Below are 15,871 nucleotides of genomic sequence, written 5' to 3' on the forward strand. Positions count from 1 at the left end.
AATAGAACTGGCCAAAGAAACGGACAAGCCAGGCGTGGGTGGCACGTGTTTGTAATCCCAGTACTTAGGAGGCCGAGGTAGGAGGATCGCTCTGAGTTTGAGGCGAGTCCGGGCCACATAGCGCGCTCAAAAGAAATGCAGCAAATGTATAAAGGGGTCAGACACTATCTTGGAGAGGTCAGGGAATGGATGAGGGCAGCGGGGTGGTGGAGGGCGGGCAGGGCGACCGGGGGCGGGGTGGACAACGGGAGGCCTCGCAGCAAGCTCCTTGGGCGACTTCCCTTTATAAAGGGCGTCTCCTCTGCCTGCCTCCCGCAGACACCCGCAGGCGGAGCCCGGTGTCGGAACCGTGGGGATCGAGGGAGATGGAGGCTTCGCACGTCGGTGGCGCTCGCGCCATGCCTGGAGGCGAGGAGACGCTGGACCTGCCTGCTTGGAACCGCGCCCTGGACCCAGACTGGGACACCCACCACAGGTCTGTACTCCCCCGGGGCGCCACATCTTGTGACCTCCTGGGTTCCAGCGTCATCTCCTTCCGGGACTGCCCCAGCTGCGGTGTCCCTGCGCCCACACCTGCTCCCGGTTCCGTCTCCTGCCTCCGGCTCGCGGTCGCTTAGTTAAAGCTCTTCGCGACCCTGACGGAACAGCTCCCGGGTCGCCCAGCTCTGGAGGAAGGCAGCGGCAGCCGGTGGGGACGCGGGGGCGTGGCGGGAGAACAGGGCCACGCGTAGCGATCAGGGCTCACACATCCGCGGGCCCCGGGGGCTGCAATGAGAGCGCTGGCTGGAAGGGTAAGAGGTTTTGGATACCCCCAGGCTTCCAATTGGGGGATGCTATCGCGAGGGTCGGGAGATGGGTGCGCAGTGGGTCCGCTTTCCAACAAGTTCCTTCTTGTTCCCTGGAGCCCTGGAAAGTTCCGAAGGTGGGGAAAGGGCTGGCCCTGCAACCTGACCGTTTCCCCAGGTAAAGGACCCGGAGAGAGATCAGATGTTTTCAGGTTAAAGTACTGGTGAGGCTTTTTCTGGAGACAGTATTCTGAAAGATCCTGGTTGGCTGAAGGATCCTGGTTGGCTCTACCAGAGCGTTCTTGCTACTTTGGGCAGGCCCACGCTAACTGCTTGCACTTAGTTAAATAAGGCCGGTTTTACATTCCGGAACAAACAGGCCTTTTCTTAGGTGGGAGGGTTACGGTGTGGTCAACCCTGGTTTCCTCGGCTCTATGAAAAAGCGTTCAGTCAAGCCAGATGGCTCTGCCAAGTGGCCCCTCCTATGTGCTTAAACTTCTACAGCAGCTCAGTTGAGGTGAGGACAAAGTGGCCTTTGGCTCCTGCTTGCTGCTCTTAAACAAATAGTGGTGGGATGTTAAAGTTTTCTAAGGCAGCCAGGAGCGGCTCCTGCCTTCCCAGCAGGGTGCTCTCCAGGTCAGCAAGGAAAACCGAATCAGAAGGGAGCTTATTTAGTCTGGGATGATCGCCTGAGTGGAGAACTTTCTGCAAGGGTGGCATAGATTTCCCAGACCTTTGAAAGACCAATTTTGAATTATAAAACAACATTCGTGGGTTCTCAAGGACGGGGTTGGAGCCTCAACACCCAGGTAAAAGTACTTGGCACCTGTAATCCTAACGCTGGAGGGGCAGGCGACAGGAGGACCCCCAAAGTTCAGTGGCCATCCAGCCTCCCCTAATTTCGGAGCTCCGGACCAGTGGGAGACCCTGTCTCAAAGAGGTCTGCCTTGTTCCTGAAGATGGCTCACTAGGTTGTCCCCACATGCACAACACATGTGCACACGTGTGCTCATACACAAATAGATGTGCATCCCTGAAAAAATGGTGAAGCTTTGACAACTGTAACAGGTTGTGAATGTCACATCAAAATGGCCAGTGTCATACAATCTGTAAACTCCTCTCTGAAAGTAAAGGAGTTTATTTTATTTTATTTGAGACAGGGTTTCTCTGTAGCTTTGGAGCCTGTTCTGGAACTAGCTCTTGTAGACCAGGCTGGCCTCGAACTCCCAGAGATCTGCCTGCCTCTGCCTCCCAAGTGCTGGGATTAAAGGCGTGCGCCACCACCGCCCGGCAAGGAGTTTATTTTTAATATGTCACATGAGTAGAAGTGTGCCCACGTCTCTGTCTTCTCCCTAAATGCACTGTCCTTGAAACCAAGGACCAAATGCCTGTGCATTTATGGGCTCACGCCTCTGTTTGGCCTGGAAAATGTCTGTGCTCACGTTGGGTGTGAAGCATTGCCTTCGGTTTTATTTTTGTTTGACGTTGTTTTCCCCAGCACATTTCGTTCAGGTTTAAATGGTTTTTGACATATTCTGTGTCCTCAGAAGCTGTGTGCATTGCTGAAGGACACAGACTAAATGTTTGTGGAAACCGTTTTTGAAGGCTTGCAGATGTGAAATATACCATAGGCAGGTGTCTGGCTGTCCAATACGGGTGGGAAGACAAGATGGTTGCTGTAAACTGAGAACGGAAGTGGGGTGGAACAAGAGGTGGAAAAATCGCCTGTGGGTATCCGGGTGCAAACTCGGGCATTGCGTGTACAAGGGACAAAGGATGCAGCTCTCTCTAAGTGGGCTGTGAGCTCTGCCATGTCAGGTGCCACTCACAGCATCCACGACATTCTAAGCCAACAGCACATACCCGGGACAGTTGGATAGGCTTTCCTGGTAGAGTCTGAATTCTGCTAAGATTTTCACTTGTCTTCCTCTTTCAATCCCAAGAGATGTTAAACACCTGCCTGCCTGAACTTTTGCCCGGCACACCTTTCTTATCCAACCTTCCTGAACCAGGTCTTGCAGCCAGGATCTGTTTAAAAAGAAAAGCACCTTTTGTGTGCTTTTCCTCCAGGATCAAGGCTCTCCCATTCTCCTCTATCAAGGAGGGTGATATGTATATGTATATATATAAAATGTCCCAACACCAAAGTCTGCCAACAAAGGGAAGACTTGGAAGACACTCTGAACGGAGCACTGGAGACGGTGGAGCTGAGAGTCAGGGATGCGCAGTTAGAAGCCAGTCTCCCTGCTCCATGGCTCCCCTGTCAGTGACATGAAACCTAAATTCAGACTGTTTTTGAAACTTAGTGGGGGAAAAAAAAGCTGACAACCAGGTGTCTTCTTGTGGTTAACATTTGTGAGTAAAAACAGTTGCCAAAGAAAACCAATTTGGCCCTAAGCACTAAAGCAAGCCTTCTTCAGCTTGGCCTTTAGAGTTGAAGTTCTGAATGTCACTTCTGAGGAGAGAAATGACTTTTCAGAGGGCCCGTGTGTCCGCCACAGAGAAAAGTAACTTCATTCCCAGAAGTAGCTACTTTTAACATTTATTTTCATTTGTGTGTCTGTGTGTCTGTGTATGTGTGTATGTGTGTGTCTGTGTGTCTGTGTGTGTCTGTATGTGTCTGTGTGTATGTGTGTGTCTGTGTGTGTATGTGTGTGTCTGTGTGTATGTGTGTGTCTGTGTGTGTATGTGTGTGTCTGTGTGTATGTGTGTGTATGTGTGTGTCTGTGTGTCTGTGTGTGTCTGTGTGTCTGTGTATGTATGTGTGTTTCTGTGTGTCTGTGTGTGTATGTGTGTTTCCGTGTGTCTGTGTGTGTCTGTGTGTATGTGTGTGTCTGTGTGTATGCTGTGCATGTAAGTGCCCATGGGGGCCAGAGAGGGGCTGCTTATCCCTTGGAGCTGGAGTAACAGGTGATTGTGAACTCTCTGAAGGGAATGCAGGATCCATACTCGGGTCCCCTGGAATAGCAATGAGCGCTTTTAACCTTGGAACCCACTGCCCCAGCCCCAGACACTTAAACAAACAGAATACAGTGTTCTACTCAGTGTGGAGTATACCCATCTGTGTTCACTTGTTTCTGCCGCCACTTGGACTTCCCCTCCAATGTCTTATCTGACCTGTCTACAGCAGCACCCTTGTTCTGTTTTGAGCCTGGTCCCAGGCTCCCTGGTTCTGAACTCTTTCTCCCTCATGAGGGGAGACTGCTTTGTAGGCACAGGTGTCCAACTTTCTTTCCTCTCAGATGGCTGATTTCATCTCTTCTCTTTCAAAAATTGTCTTTTTTTCCCTCTTTCTTTCTTTGAAATACGTCTTCATGATTTCAGTTAAAAATTTCTGTGGGGTAGTCATTAGTAACTCTTGAGGCCAGTGATTCTGGAACATCGTCTTCAGTGTCCTAATTTTTGAAGACACATAGTTTAAATCATGGACTTTATAAAGAAAATCCTATTACCCATGGCACATTTCCAAGAGGTGTGGCCCACCGAGAGACCAGCAGACTGGGTAAGCAGGACATTGGAGCCATATACTTGTTGAAAACTTTAGGAAAGAAAAGGTTAGCGAGGGCTCGCCATCAGCCCTCAGAGCCCGTTCTCCTGAGAAGAGGAGACTGACTCCCTCCTCCTGTGGCTTCAGGAACGGATTCTTCATTATGTTTGCAGAAAGAGTGCGGCCTGTTGAGGATAAGCACTCTGAACATGTGTGGCTTTACTTCTGCATTCCTGGAAGTCTGGGGCATTGAGAAGGACGGCAGGGGTGGTTTCATAGGAACTCGGTGGCCCAGCTGTCTTCAGGGAAACCCTGAAAATACTGTGTGTCCATCTTCTGTTGAGAGCACTCGTGGGCAACGGAAAGTCCCTTTGGTCTTCTTCCAGGGCTCTTCCTGGGATCCTAGCCACCACGTGGCTTATCTGTACAGAGATATTTTTAATAGCCTCCTTGACTTGGGCAACGGTTAACTTCTCCATCTGTGGGACTGGGGACTGGCCATCTGACCCTTGTCCTGGGCCCCTCAGGGCCACCACTGAGGGACTCCACATTTACCCTTTCTTCCACTTGCTCCTCCCACTCAGCACACATGAGGAAAGGGCAAGGGAGTACCTGGTTCCCTGATACACATTAGATACCCTACTTTGACTTTAGGTCATTTACCTTGTGATAGTAACTAAATAATTCTCATGTTAATTACCAACATTGAAGAAAAGAGAGAAAACATGAGGAAAATGAAGATTCCCTGGGAAACATTTCCTAGAGATCTTGTGGGTAGGCAATGCTTTTTCATTTTTGTTTGCTAGTTTTAGATGTTTTAAAATGGTGAAATATGGGGAGCCAACTTTGGACACACACACACTAACATTTTAAAAAATTATGAGATTATACTGTATTTATTTTATAATGAAATGATGTAACATAGGCATTTCCCTGGCTCACAATCTCAAGTCTAGATGCAATGAGTATTTTATAACCATTTTAATAGATAGCAATTATGAAATTTGCAGAAAAATACATAAAGCACTGGTTCCTTGATCATACAAACACTCATAGATGAAGAACAGAGTGGCTGTTAGTGTTTCCATTTTTCCCAATAGAGTTTCCCCTGGATTTGATGCGTAAGACTTAAACTGGATTTGTGCCAACCTGATTGCTATAGCAACCTGTTGCTGCTCTCCAGACCCTTTGCCTGTAGCTGTCTTTTTCTTATTAATAGTTTGGGCTATTAGTAACCCAGCACCTATTAACTACTAACAGCAGTAAGCTTCTGGATGCTTCAGTATCATGCAGACCATCCCCGAGTCTGCCTTTTTGCTCTGCTCGTGTGTGTGACTGCACGTTTGCATGTATGTGGATGTGCATGGGTGTGTCGGCCTGCAGCTGACATCAGTGTCTTCCTCAGTCACGCTACCCTTTTTGTTTATGGAGGCAGAGTGTCTCATTAAAACTGGGGCAGTCCAGCTAGCCAGCTTATCTAGTTAACCTAGGGGCCCCCACTTCTGCTTCCAGTGCGCTGGGATTACAGAGGGCACTCACACCTGCCTGACTTTTGCCTGCTTCTGGGGTCTGAACACTGAACCCCCACTTGCTCAGGGAGCACTTTCTCTACAGAGCCATCTGTCCTGCCCACTGTCTTTTCACTCTTTGAAGTGTTAAACTTCTGACCGTGTTGTCTACCAGTGGCTTCCATGCCTTCTGAGGTTTGCTGTACTTAGAGAGACACATTAAATTATTTGTTTATATTCTATATCTGATGTATCCACTGATTTTATTTTTAATACAACATCTCTATTTATTTATTTATTTATTTATTTATTTATTTATTTATTTAATTTTGCTTCTGGAAGGACTCTGGCCCAAAGAGCAGAACATCATGGTGGTAACTTATCAAGTTGATTCTATTAAAAAAAAAAAGCAAACAAAACAAACCCCAGACAAACCAGGAATAGCAAGTAAAAGAATAAAACAAAGTAACAATTCTATCAACAAATTGGGCACCTAGACCACCTAGAACCTTCTAGTCATCTTGGCTAAGTATGACTTTAATATTTCATTCAGTTGGTCATTCTAACATTTTCAATTTTCTATTGTTAGTTTTATTACTGTTGCTCTGGTTTGATTTTAAAGGGCACTGATTGAGGAAAAACTTATGTAGCCAGAATCGTGGCCTCATTCATTGATTCATTTAGCTTCTTGTAAGCCATTTTCATTGAATACCTACTGTGTTAGGGAGTCTGCTGTATGCTCCAGATACAGTGGAGCAGGGCTAAAGGAAGCTCTTACAAGGAAAACCAGTGGTGATATTGAATCGGAGGAAAGTAAAGGTTATAATAAGGAACAGAGAGGTGAAATGCAGTAATGTGGACATGAGTATCTGGGCCTCTCTAGCTGACTGTAAACCCAGCTCTTTGGGAGACTGAGGCAGGAGGATCTCTAGATCAAGACCTGCTTGGGTAACAGGGTGAGTTTAAGTCTAGTGTGGACAACTTAGTGAGACCCAGAGTCAAAGTAAAAAGTAAAAGGGGGTAAGGAGTCTAGCTTGTGACAAAGTCCTTGCTTGTCGTATTTAAGGTCCAAGGTCCAGTGCGCAGTCCTGCAAGGAAAACCCCCAAAGACCTTTGTAAAACCATAATCCCTGAGCTGAAAAACTCCAAGGACAGGAAGGATCCAGCTATGCAAAGAGCTGAGGAAACATGAAGTGCAGACCTCCAGGTCGGGGGAGTGACTGGACGGGGCACAGTGAGGAAGTAGAGTGAGCATGGGAAGAAGTGAACTGCAGTCTTGTAAGCAATGCCCGGAAGTGGTAGGAGGCTCAGCGCTCATTCTGAGAGCAGAAAGTCCCAGAGGTGATTTCAGCTGGAAATGCCAGATTCAGGAAACGAGCTGAAATCAATTTAAAGGTAATTAAGCTGGTCTTTAGCACTGCCCTCTAGCTGTGATGTGGTGCACTGGGAAGCCACATCTGGGATCAAGTAAGAGAGAAAATGCTCAGGGAGGGGCTGTAGTAGGAGCCAGGAGCACTGAGCATGAGGGAGGACAGGACAGATTCAATGTAAGAGTGGATGCTTCATGGTGGGATAGCCTGGGAACCGCACTGAAATCTGCATGCCCGCTTCATACCGCTTGCCAAATGGGCCAAAATGTCTAAGAGCTAGGGCCCAATCGCTCTACCATGAAGCTGGCAGGAAAGCATAGAAGCATCTGGATGAATGTCACAGGTGGCTGCACAGAGCAGGCCAGTTGAGGAGAGGTTTGGGAATTCTTCTGGACATGTGGGTGGAGGCTCCAGAAAGAAGTGGGTAAAGAACGAGAGTGTTGGGGGCAGTGGGGTGGAAAGCCCCACAGTGCACAGTGTTTGAAGTCACAGGATTGGACCAGCTCCTCTAGAACACAGAGTAGATAATAGAAGAGCCCCGGGCTCATGCCCTGGCATTAAAGGTCAGACAGAAGAGAAGCCAGGGAAGGAGGATGAGGGGGACAGAAGAGGCAGGAAGGAAGTCAAAGGAATGAAATGTTCCGGAAGTGGAGAGAAGGGCTGTGCCAGGAAGGGGGCAGCTCGCTGTGTCGGATGCTGCTTAACCACCAACCCTGCAAGTTTTGGGGGATCTGCAGGCTATTTGCACGAGAAGTTCGATGGAGCAAGAGAAAAGGGAAGGAGTTGTGTGGGGACGTTCACTTCACTGTGATAAAATGCCCAACCGAAGCAGCTTCAGGAAAGGAGGGATTGTTTCTGTTCACAGTCACACGTAAGCGGCAGTCCATCGTGGCGGGGAAGTCAAGGTCGTGGAACTGAGGGGCAGATGGTCACGTGCATCACCGTCAGCTCACTATCTCCTTAGTGGTTTCCAGCCAGGGACCTCAGCCCAGGGAACAGTGACACCCACATTTAGGGTGGGCCTTCCCACCTCACAGACATGCTCGGAGGTTCCTCTCTGGTTGTCTCTAGCCCCTGAGGCCTGCGGTTCCTTTTCTTCTTATTCTGATCACGTGAGAGCGTAGAAAGCTCCTTAATTCATGCGTTGGGTGTTTGGCCAAGATGTCATATGTTTTCCAGGGAAGTCATATCAGACCTTTCTTAACTTGTGTTCTTCATTTCTGGTCATTCTATAGGCCATTAGACCTTAAGAAATGCAAACTCGAGTGTCAAGAAGGAAAAACAGACGTCTCGGTAAAAAAACAAGATTTTTGTATTGTGGCCAGTCTTGAGCTCCAGGTGCCTTGGCAGCATGAGGAGATAGCAACAGGCCACTTCTAAGTCAGTCTGTCATTAGACTCACCCTGTCACTTTTGTCAGGCTGAGTAAGGGTCACCCAAATAATTCGAAACAATAGCAGCGTGGACTGGTCCCATCTCTGCCAGCAGGAGGCCATCATGCACCTGGTGCATGCATTTTCAGAAGCAAAGGTCAAGAGTCCCACAATGAAATTGGGGGTTACGATCTCGATACAGCTAAGCATCGTTGGAAATAGTTTTTCAACACATCAGGCTTCCACGTACTTGGTTCAGTAAAGCTAGAATTGCCCTCAGTCATATGGTAACCCTCAGCCCAATCATCACATGGTCCCAGTTACCAAGGCAGGGTAGGCTTTCTAAGGAGCCAGCGCAGCTGTGGACTGCTTTCCCTTTTCTTCCCACCACATGACCAGCCCATCTGCATCCTCAAGCGTTTGCTCAACCCATTGTCTGGCCAAGTTTCTTTTCTGTTCCATATCTTATTTTAACACTGATGGATACTGTGTTTACCCCACATTTGGTAATTTGGTCCTCGACCATGTTATTTAGTAAGCTTATCAAAATCCAGGGGTTAGGAATACGGCTCAGTCAGTAAAGGGCTTGCTACATAAACATGAGGACCGGAGCTCAATTCTTAGAATCTCCAAAAACCAGATGTGGTGGCTCCTGCCTATGATCCTAGCGTTGGGGAGACAGACACAGGAAGATCTTAGGATTCTCTGGCCAGCTAGTCTAGTCTAATCTGTGAGGTCCGGCTTCAGTGAGAGGCGCTTTCGCCTCTGTCATCGTAGTGAGGGAGACATCTGATGTCAACCTCGGGCTTCCACGTGTACATACATATGTGTGCACACACACAGAGATATACACATATGTGTACACACAGTGAGGATCATGCATGTCCTTTGGCTTAATTAAACTGTTAATGCGTAAGTGACATAATTGACCTGATCAGTTTCTCGCCGTATCAGTGTGTGGTTGCTGCAGTTAATGGGCTGGCGTCATTAGATCTGCACAGATTCCCGTGCCTCAAGCCGTGTAAGAGCCGTTCTTTCCACACTCACTGGAAGGTTTTGCCCTTTTCTGATTGTTATCGTCGCTGGCGAGAGTCGCGGCATTTCTCCAGCCTTCTGACCTTGTTCGTGCTTATAAAGTAGTGACTGCAGTTTTCAGGCCGCTGGCGCCCGTCTCCCAGCTGGTATTCCCCACCAGGGAGTGCTGGGAACCTGTCTGTCAAGTGAATGGATGAGTTTATCCTGACATATCGCCTGCTCTTTTACTTTTTAGTTTTTCTGTCGCGTTCTTTGCTTTACACCCCTCTATTGTTGCTATAGTGAAGCCTGTACCTTTACAATAAATACCTTTACCTACTAGGCGGCCAGGCAAAATTACAAACTGAGAAGAGAGGAGCAAGATAGTATGTTCAGGGAAGTCTCAATAACTCACACATTTAAACTTTTCCTTTGAGATGCTAGAATTTTTGGACTCAAATACCATTTACTTTTCTCCAAAGTTTAGATGTTTTAAAATCTAAGTCAGATTCATCTTGAGCATCCGTTGTCACCTAGCGTTTGTTCTGTGTTTCTACCACCTGCTCCGCCCACTCATTCTGTCCTACGGTTTGCAGGTTGAGCGGCTCCGGGGGTGGAGGGTGCTTTGAAAGAGAGTTAAGCACATTCAATCTTTCCCAGTATTAGAAATATGGAAAGTCTTTCTTGAGATAGTCTGTAGCTCAGGATGGCCTGGAACTCACTATGTAGCTCAGGCTGGCCTGGAACGCACTATGTAGCTCAGGTTGGCCTAGAAGAGAAACCTCTTGTCTCAGTTGGTGGAGTGTTGCGATCATAGACATAAGCCACTTCGTCCAACTTTGTCTTCTGAAATGAGACTCATTTAGTAGCTGGTTTCTCAGTATTAAAAAGTAGTTTTTTTATTGAAGTTTATCTTCTAGATATTTTACCCATGCTGTATGGCATTCAAGGCTACTTTCTTTTTCTTTTAACTTTATTTTTTATGTGTATAGGTGTTTTACCTGCATATGTGTGCAGTAGCTGCAGAGGCTCAAGAGGATATTGGATCCCCTAAGGCTGAAGACAGACAGCCTTTAGCCACCCTCTGGATGCTAGGAATTGAACCCAAGCCCTCTGGAAGAGCAGTCAGTGCTGTTAACCACTGAGCCATCTCTCCAGTCTCAGCAAGGCTCTTTTCTTAGGTTTCCAGTCCTAAGACATGCAGTGGTGCACACTTGGTTTCTACTGCATTCTAAGCTCTTTTGTTACTCGATTGACATCAGTCTGGTTCTACTTACTCAGCCGCTGGCCATATCTTATAAGTTACACATTAGATTGTCCCAGGTCCCTGCAGGCTCATCCACTGCGTATCTCAGGACACAGAGGGCAGCTCCAGTTCAGAACCTCCAGACTCAAGCAACCCAACACTCTGAAGTACCCCAGTCATCTAGGTTTAAGTCTCACTGCTCTGGTTTATGGCTAGTGTGTCTGGGGATGTGGTTGTGTTTTCATTAACTCTTAGTAAAATTCATGTTTTTAGCGTTAATAATTTCTATATGCCCAGCATATTTTGTACTCCTCACCTTGGAGACCTAGCTACAAAACACGTATCTCATCAGTTATGGTCATGGTTCCATGGCCACCTCTCATTGGTTGTCTCTGGCCTTGATGATTACATGTCCAGCCATCAGTTTGGAGTTGATGAGCCAAATTGACAAGAATATAGCTGGGTGTAAGCAGAGAGCTGCTATCCTAGCTCTCTCAAGCGGTTTATATTCTGGCATTAAATATTTATTCTTAGATAATTTCGTGCATGTATATAATGTATTACTATCATACCCATTCCTTGCCACTCTCTCTTCTGGAATCTTGTAATCATTGGTATTTATCCATAAACGGGGGACATAATTCTTCTCAGAGTTATAGGACGAAGATTCTCTAAATCCTTAACGATTTAATTCTGTCCATTTATATAAAATGCCAGTCATTTCAAATCCAAAGTGTCATGATTGATTTCCCTTTTGTTGTTTTTGGAATAGCACACTCTCATACACAGAAACTCACATTTTCACACTCTTCTCCCACCATCCACCCACACTCTTTACAACAGTAAGACATAGGAAATGCCAGGCAAAGCTTTTGATTCTGACAAACAGGCATTTTGAGTGTGATGGGTCGTTTTGTGCAAAGGCAGGTTACAAAGGAGTGGAGCCCCCTTCTGATTTCCCGAGACAAGAGGTCACTGGTCCGAGAGTTCTGTGTCTGGGAATAGGTGATGTCTGTGACCAGGAAGTGTAGGCCAGGAGCGCTGGGAGAAACAGGCTATTCCTGGGTGTTTAAAAACTGTCTTCTGTGGCAGAAGTGTGATGGCATCTCTTGATTCTGAGGTGAAGGAAGAGCGTCTGAGGGAAGACCTGAAGTTCTACTTCATGAGCCCCTGTGAGAAATACCGAGCCAGACGCCAGATCCCATGGAAGCTGGGCTTGCAGATTCTGAAGATAGTCATGGTAACCACACAGGTAACTCACACAATGACTCTTCCCTTCCCCGAGATACAACCATCTCCACCTGTTCTGTTCTTGCATGTTTATCTGCAAGACTCACACTGAAGTTCATGAGACTGAAATTGAATCCCCTCCGGAGGGCAGAGGGCAGAGAGTAGGCCGAAGTTCAGTTCAGAAGACCTGGTTTCAGTAAGAGTTCATGAGGCCATGTCTCCACAGGAGCTGTAAAAAACAGATAAAAGAAGATCCATGTAGAAGGGGTTTCTTAATCTTCTCACCCCCAATCCATGTGAGGTGCACAGGCTGCCAAGGAGTTCTCAAGAATCCATCTTACAGTATTTAATACGTTTTTGAAAGTCTTCAGACATAGAAAACGCTGTTTCCTTAATCAGAAGCGTTGTGCCCCCATGTGAGTGCTAACTACCAGACACTATCAAGAATGTCTGAGAATTGCATTTGGACCTTGATTTAAGGTCGTCCTGCAGATCAGTTATCACCAGAACTGGAATAGCCATCAACACTGTTATCTAGCTGTTGAGCTGTGGCTTTGACCTCATCTGTGGGTGACTTCTCTGGAGGCGACTACAGTTGAACATACATGTCTGAAAAAAGAAAACAAAACAGTGCTGATTTGGAGTCTTTAGCTAATGTATATAATCTACTGGTACCATCAATCCAAAAAGATGATTTTTCTGAAATACAACATAAAAAATGTAAGGAATGCCTCCATGTGGAAATGAGAGGGCCTCAGCTGTGATTACAGCTGCAACTTGATTCTGAGTTTGTACAAGAGTCTTCAGGTTGGATGATGTGCTGTCCCAGCTCATTCAGAAAAGCAAGTCATGGGGCTGAAGAGATGGCTCTGAGGCTAGGAACACTGGCATCCGGAGACCTGAGTTCAGTTCCCAGCACACACAGTGGCTCATACTTGTAATTCCAGACCTAGAGTATCTAATGCCATCTTCTGGATTCTGTAGACATGAGGCATACATGTGGTGTACAGGCAAAACACTCAAATGCATTGATATAATAAAACAAAATAAAAGTAATTAAAAGAGAGAAAGACAAGCAGTCACTTCAGAAGACATAAGACCCTGCACACCCAGGGTACAGGGGTGTGGTTAACAGGACGCATCGCTTGCCCGTTTCCATTCTTGGTCTTCAAGTTTAGTTTTGGTGACCTATAAATTAGAGTCTTCTTCATTGTTTCTTAAAAGGCAAAGAAATGATTTAGTTGATTATTTACCAGTTTTCTATCTTGCTTAAACTTTGATGTTTTAATCTAGTACTGTTATTAAAATTGTAACTGCCGTAGGCATAAAAAAATTCATTGCCATCTTTAACCTAGTTTTTTTTTAGTCTGGTTACTATTGAATCACATTAACTTTCCTCTTCAAAATGTTGCCTGCTTTTCCCATTCTCAGCATTCCCCCAGCGTAGTTTCTTATCTCTCATTTAGATTTGTTTTAGTTTTTATTTACATGTTTGTGAGTAGGCACATATGAATGCAATACCTGGATAGACCAGAGAGGGCGTCAGATCTCCCGGAGTGGAAATTAAACCTGGTTGTGAGCTGCCTAGTGTAGGTGCTGTGAACCAAACTCTGGTCCTCTGCCAAAGCAGCCAGTGCTTTAGCCACTGAGCCATCTTTCCATCCACACTTATCTCCGATTTCAAACACAGAAGAAACATCTCATTTGCAGGGCACTGAGTTGAGACACACTGTAGGTACCTACACTGCTGCTGATAGCTCACAGGTTAATGGTTGCCACGGCAACCGTGAGGAGGGCCTTAGGCATGGTTACTCAGTTTATTCTTTCTGCAATCCTGTAAATTGGGCTCAGTTAGAATCCCCATTTCATGGACAAAACTGGGACAAAGGGGTTAAATAATTTGGTGTCATGCAGAGCTTGGGGTTTGAGCCCAGCCAGTCTCCAAAGCCTGCACTCTTGTTCTCTTTTGGTATCGTGTGCTGGATACAGGCTTTGTCTTCTTGGTTTGCAGGTAGGAAGACAGGCCAGTGGGCCAGACTGCTTCAAAGTTCGTCTTGAACAAGTCCCAGTCTTTTCAAATGCTGTTATCATCTTACTTTTATTTTCTTATTTTATATGTTTGAGTGATTCATCTGTGTGCCACATGTGTGCAGTGCCTCTGGGGTCTAGGAGAAGGTGTCAGATTCCCTGGGGCTGGAGTTGCAGAAGTTGATAGCTACCATGTGGTTGCTTGTGGGATGAACCTGAGCCTGGGTCCTCTGGAAGAGCAGCCAGTGCTCGTAACTCTAACTGCAGCCCAATCCTACTGCTCTTTCTCAGGAAAGTGTACACTTCATTCTCCTCCTGCTCAGGAATTCTACTGTGGGTGAGTGCACACGGACTTCAGAGGTCATCTTGAGTGTCATTCCTCAGGGCTCCTGAACCAGGGTCTCTTCTAGGCCTGGAGCTTCAGCAGGTTTGTTAGGGTAGCTAGCCATCAAGCTAGGGGAATTCCCTCGTTTCTCCCATTTTGCTATCACAGGGATTCCACACACATCCTCCTATGCCCAGCATTTTACATAGGTTCTGGGGATTGAACCAAGACCATCAGACTCACGAGGCAAGCAATTCACAAACCACTGCTCAGGAAGTTCTGAAGAGTGCTTCTTTTCCAAGAAGACAACTGTGAATTTATAGTCCAGAATTCATGGATTCCCAGCATCTTCTTCACCCTCTGTCTAGAGAGGTTTCATCTGCCGCCTCCTGTCCAGAGACCAGCCAGACCAGCCTGGCGTTTCTCACTGACGTTTGTACCTCTCTGCCCAGAGGGGCTCTTTCCTCTTCACTCTGCAGGTGTGACTTGAAGACTCGCTCCCCGCTTGTGTAGTGTCCCTCACTCTGCTCTGCTGACGGCATCACTTATTTAACATTTTATGATAAACAAATTCTGGGAACTGGTAATTTGTTCTTTGTGTGGATTTCTGTTTCTCTACTAATATAATCCTATAAATCACAACCTGTTCCTGCCTCGGTCTTATTCCCGTGTGGCCTCATTCTATCTATCTATCTATCTATCTATCTATCTATCTATCTATCTATCTATCTATCTATCTATCATCTATCTATCTAGTTGTGGATGGCTTGGTCACTTCTCCTTACATCATCCCACCTTTCCTGCCTCCTCATTCTCTGTCTCTTCCTAATCCAGTGAGTCTGAAGATCACAGAGACATTTACTCAGATTTTCAGAATAGGAAACATTTTAGAAAGAAAAAAAGAAGCTGGCTCTGTGTTTGGCAATGACTTATGATCTCAGGGGAGGCGTCTGCCTTCTTTCCTGAGTTCCAGTCTTTCTATGCTGTACAACAGTCAGAGTGACATCTTGCTTTTACTGGGCATAGTATGCTTTCTCCTAGGCTGATTTTATAATGAGGACTTTGATTCCCAGCTTTTCCAGACTACATTGAATGAGTATTTGTGTGTGTGTGTGTGTTGTATCTTGTTCATGGCAAATTATGGCATTTAATGGTGATATGGGATGTAGTTTCTTGCTGCCACTTTTTGAGAATAAAGTCATTTAGTCGACACCATCCTCCCTTGCTCCTGCTGCTTAGGCAAAGCTGGTTCTGTCAAGGCCAGAGACTGCACCATTTCCCGCTCATGATGGTCTCTCCTAAGAGTTTTGGCAATTTCAGCCCTTACTTGATGATGCTGGACTGTGCATGGAGACATTGGCTTTTTTCTTGGAACAAGAGAACTGGGAAAAATTCCTGTTCTTCCTCCCAGATGGAAGTGGTCCCAGGCAGACATCACAGTGTCACCATCTCTTCATCTCAGAACTGTGTTGATGGCTTTAAGTTTAAATAAGGCCATGGCTTTCG

General features: G+C 46.4%; 1 protein-coding gene across 1 annotated transcript in view; it reads left to right on the forward strand.

Moving 5' to 3' along the window:
• Positions 1-398: 398 nt before the first annotated feature.
• The window catches only part of Mcoln2 (mucolipin TRP cation channel 2), a 39,881-nt gene continuing 24,408 nt past the window's right edge, over positions 399-15,871 (forward strand). Inside the window, exons 1-2 of the mRNA XM_057793447.1 lie at positions 399-475; positions 11,875-12,034. Coding sequence (XP_057649430.1) covers positions 399-475; positions 11,875-12,034 — 237 coding nt within the window. The remainder of the gene's footprint in view (positions 476-11,874; positions 12,035-15,871) is intronic.

The sequence above is a fragment of the Chionomys nivalis genome, chromosome 18, assembly GCF_950005125.1.
Source record: "Chionomys nivalis chromosome 18, mChiNiv1.1, whole genome shotgun sequence".
Lineage (NCBI taxonomy): Eukaryota > Metazoa > Chordata > Mammalia > Rodentia > Cricetidae > Chionomys > Chionomys nivalis.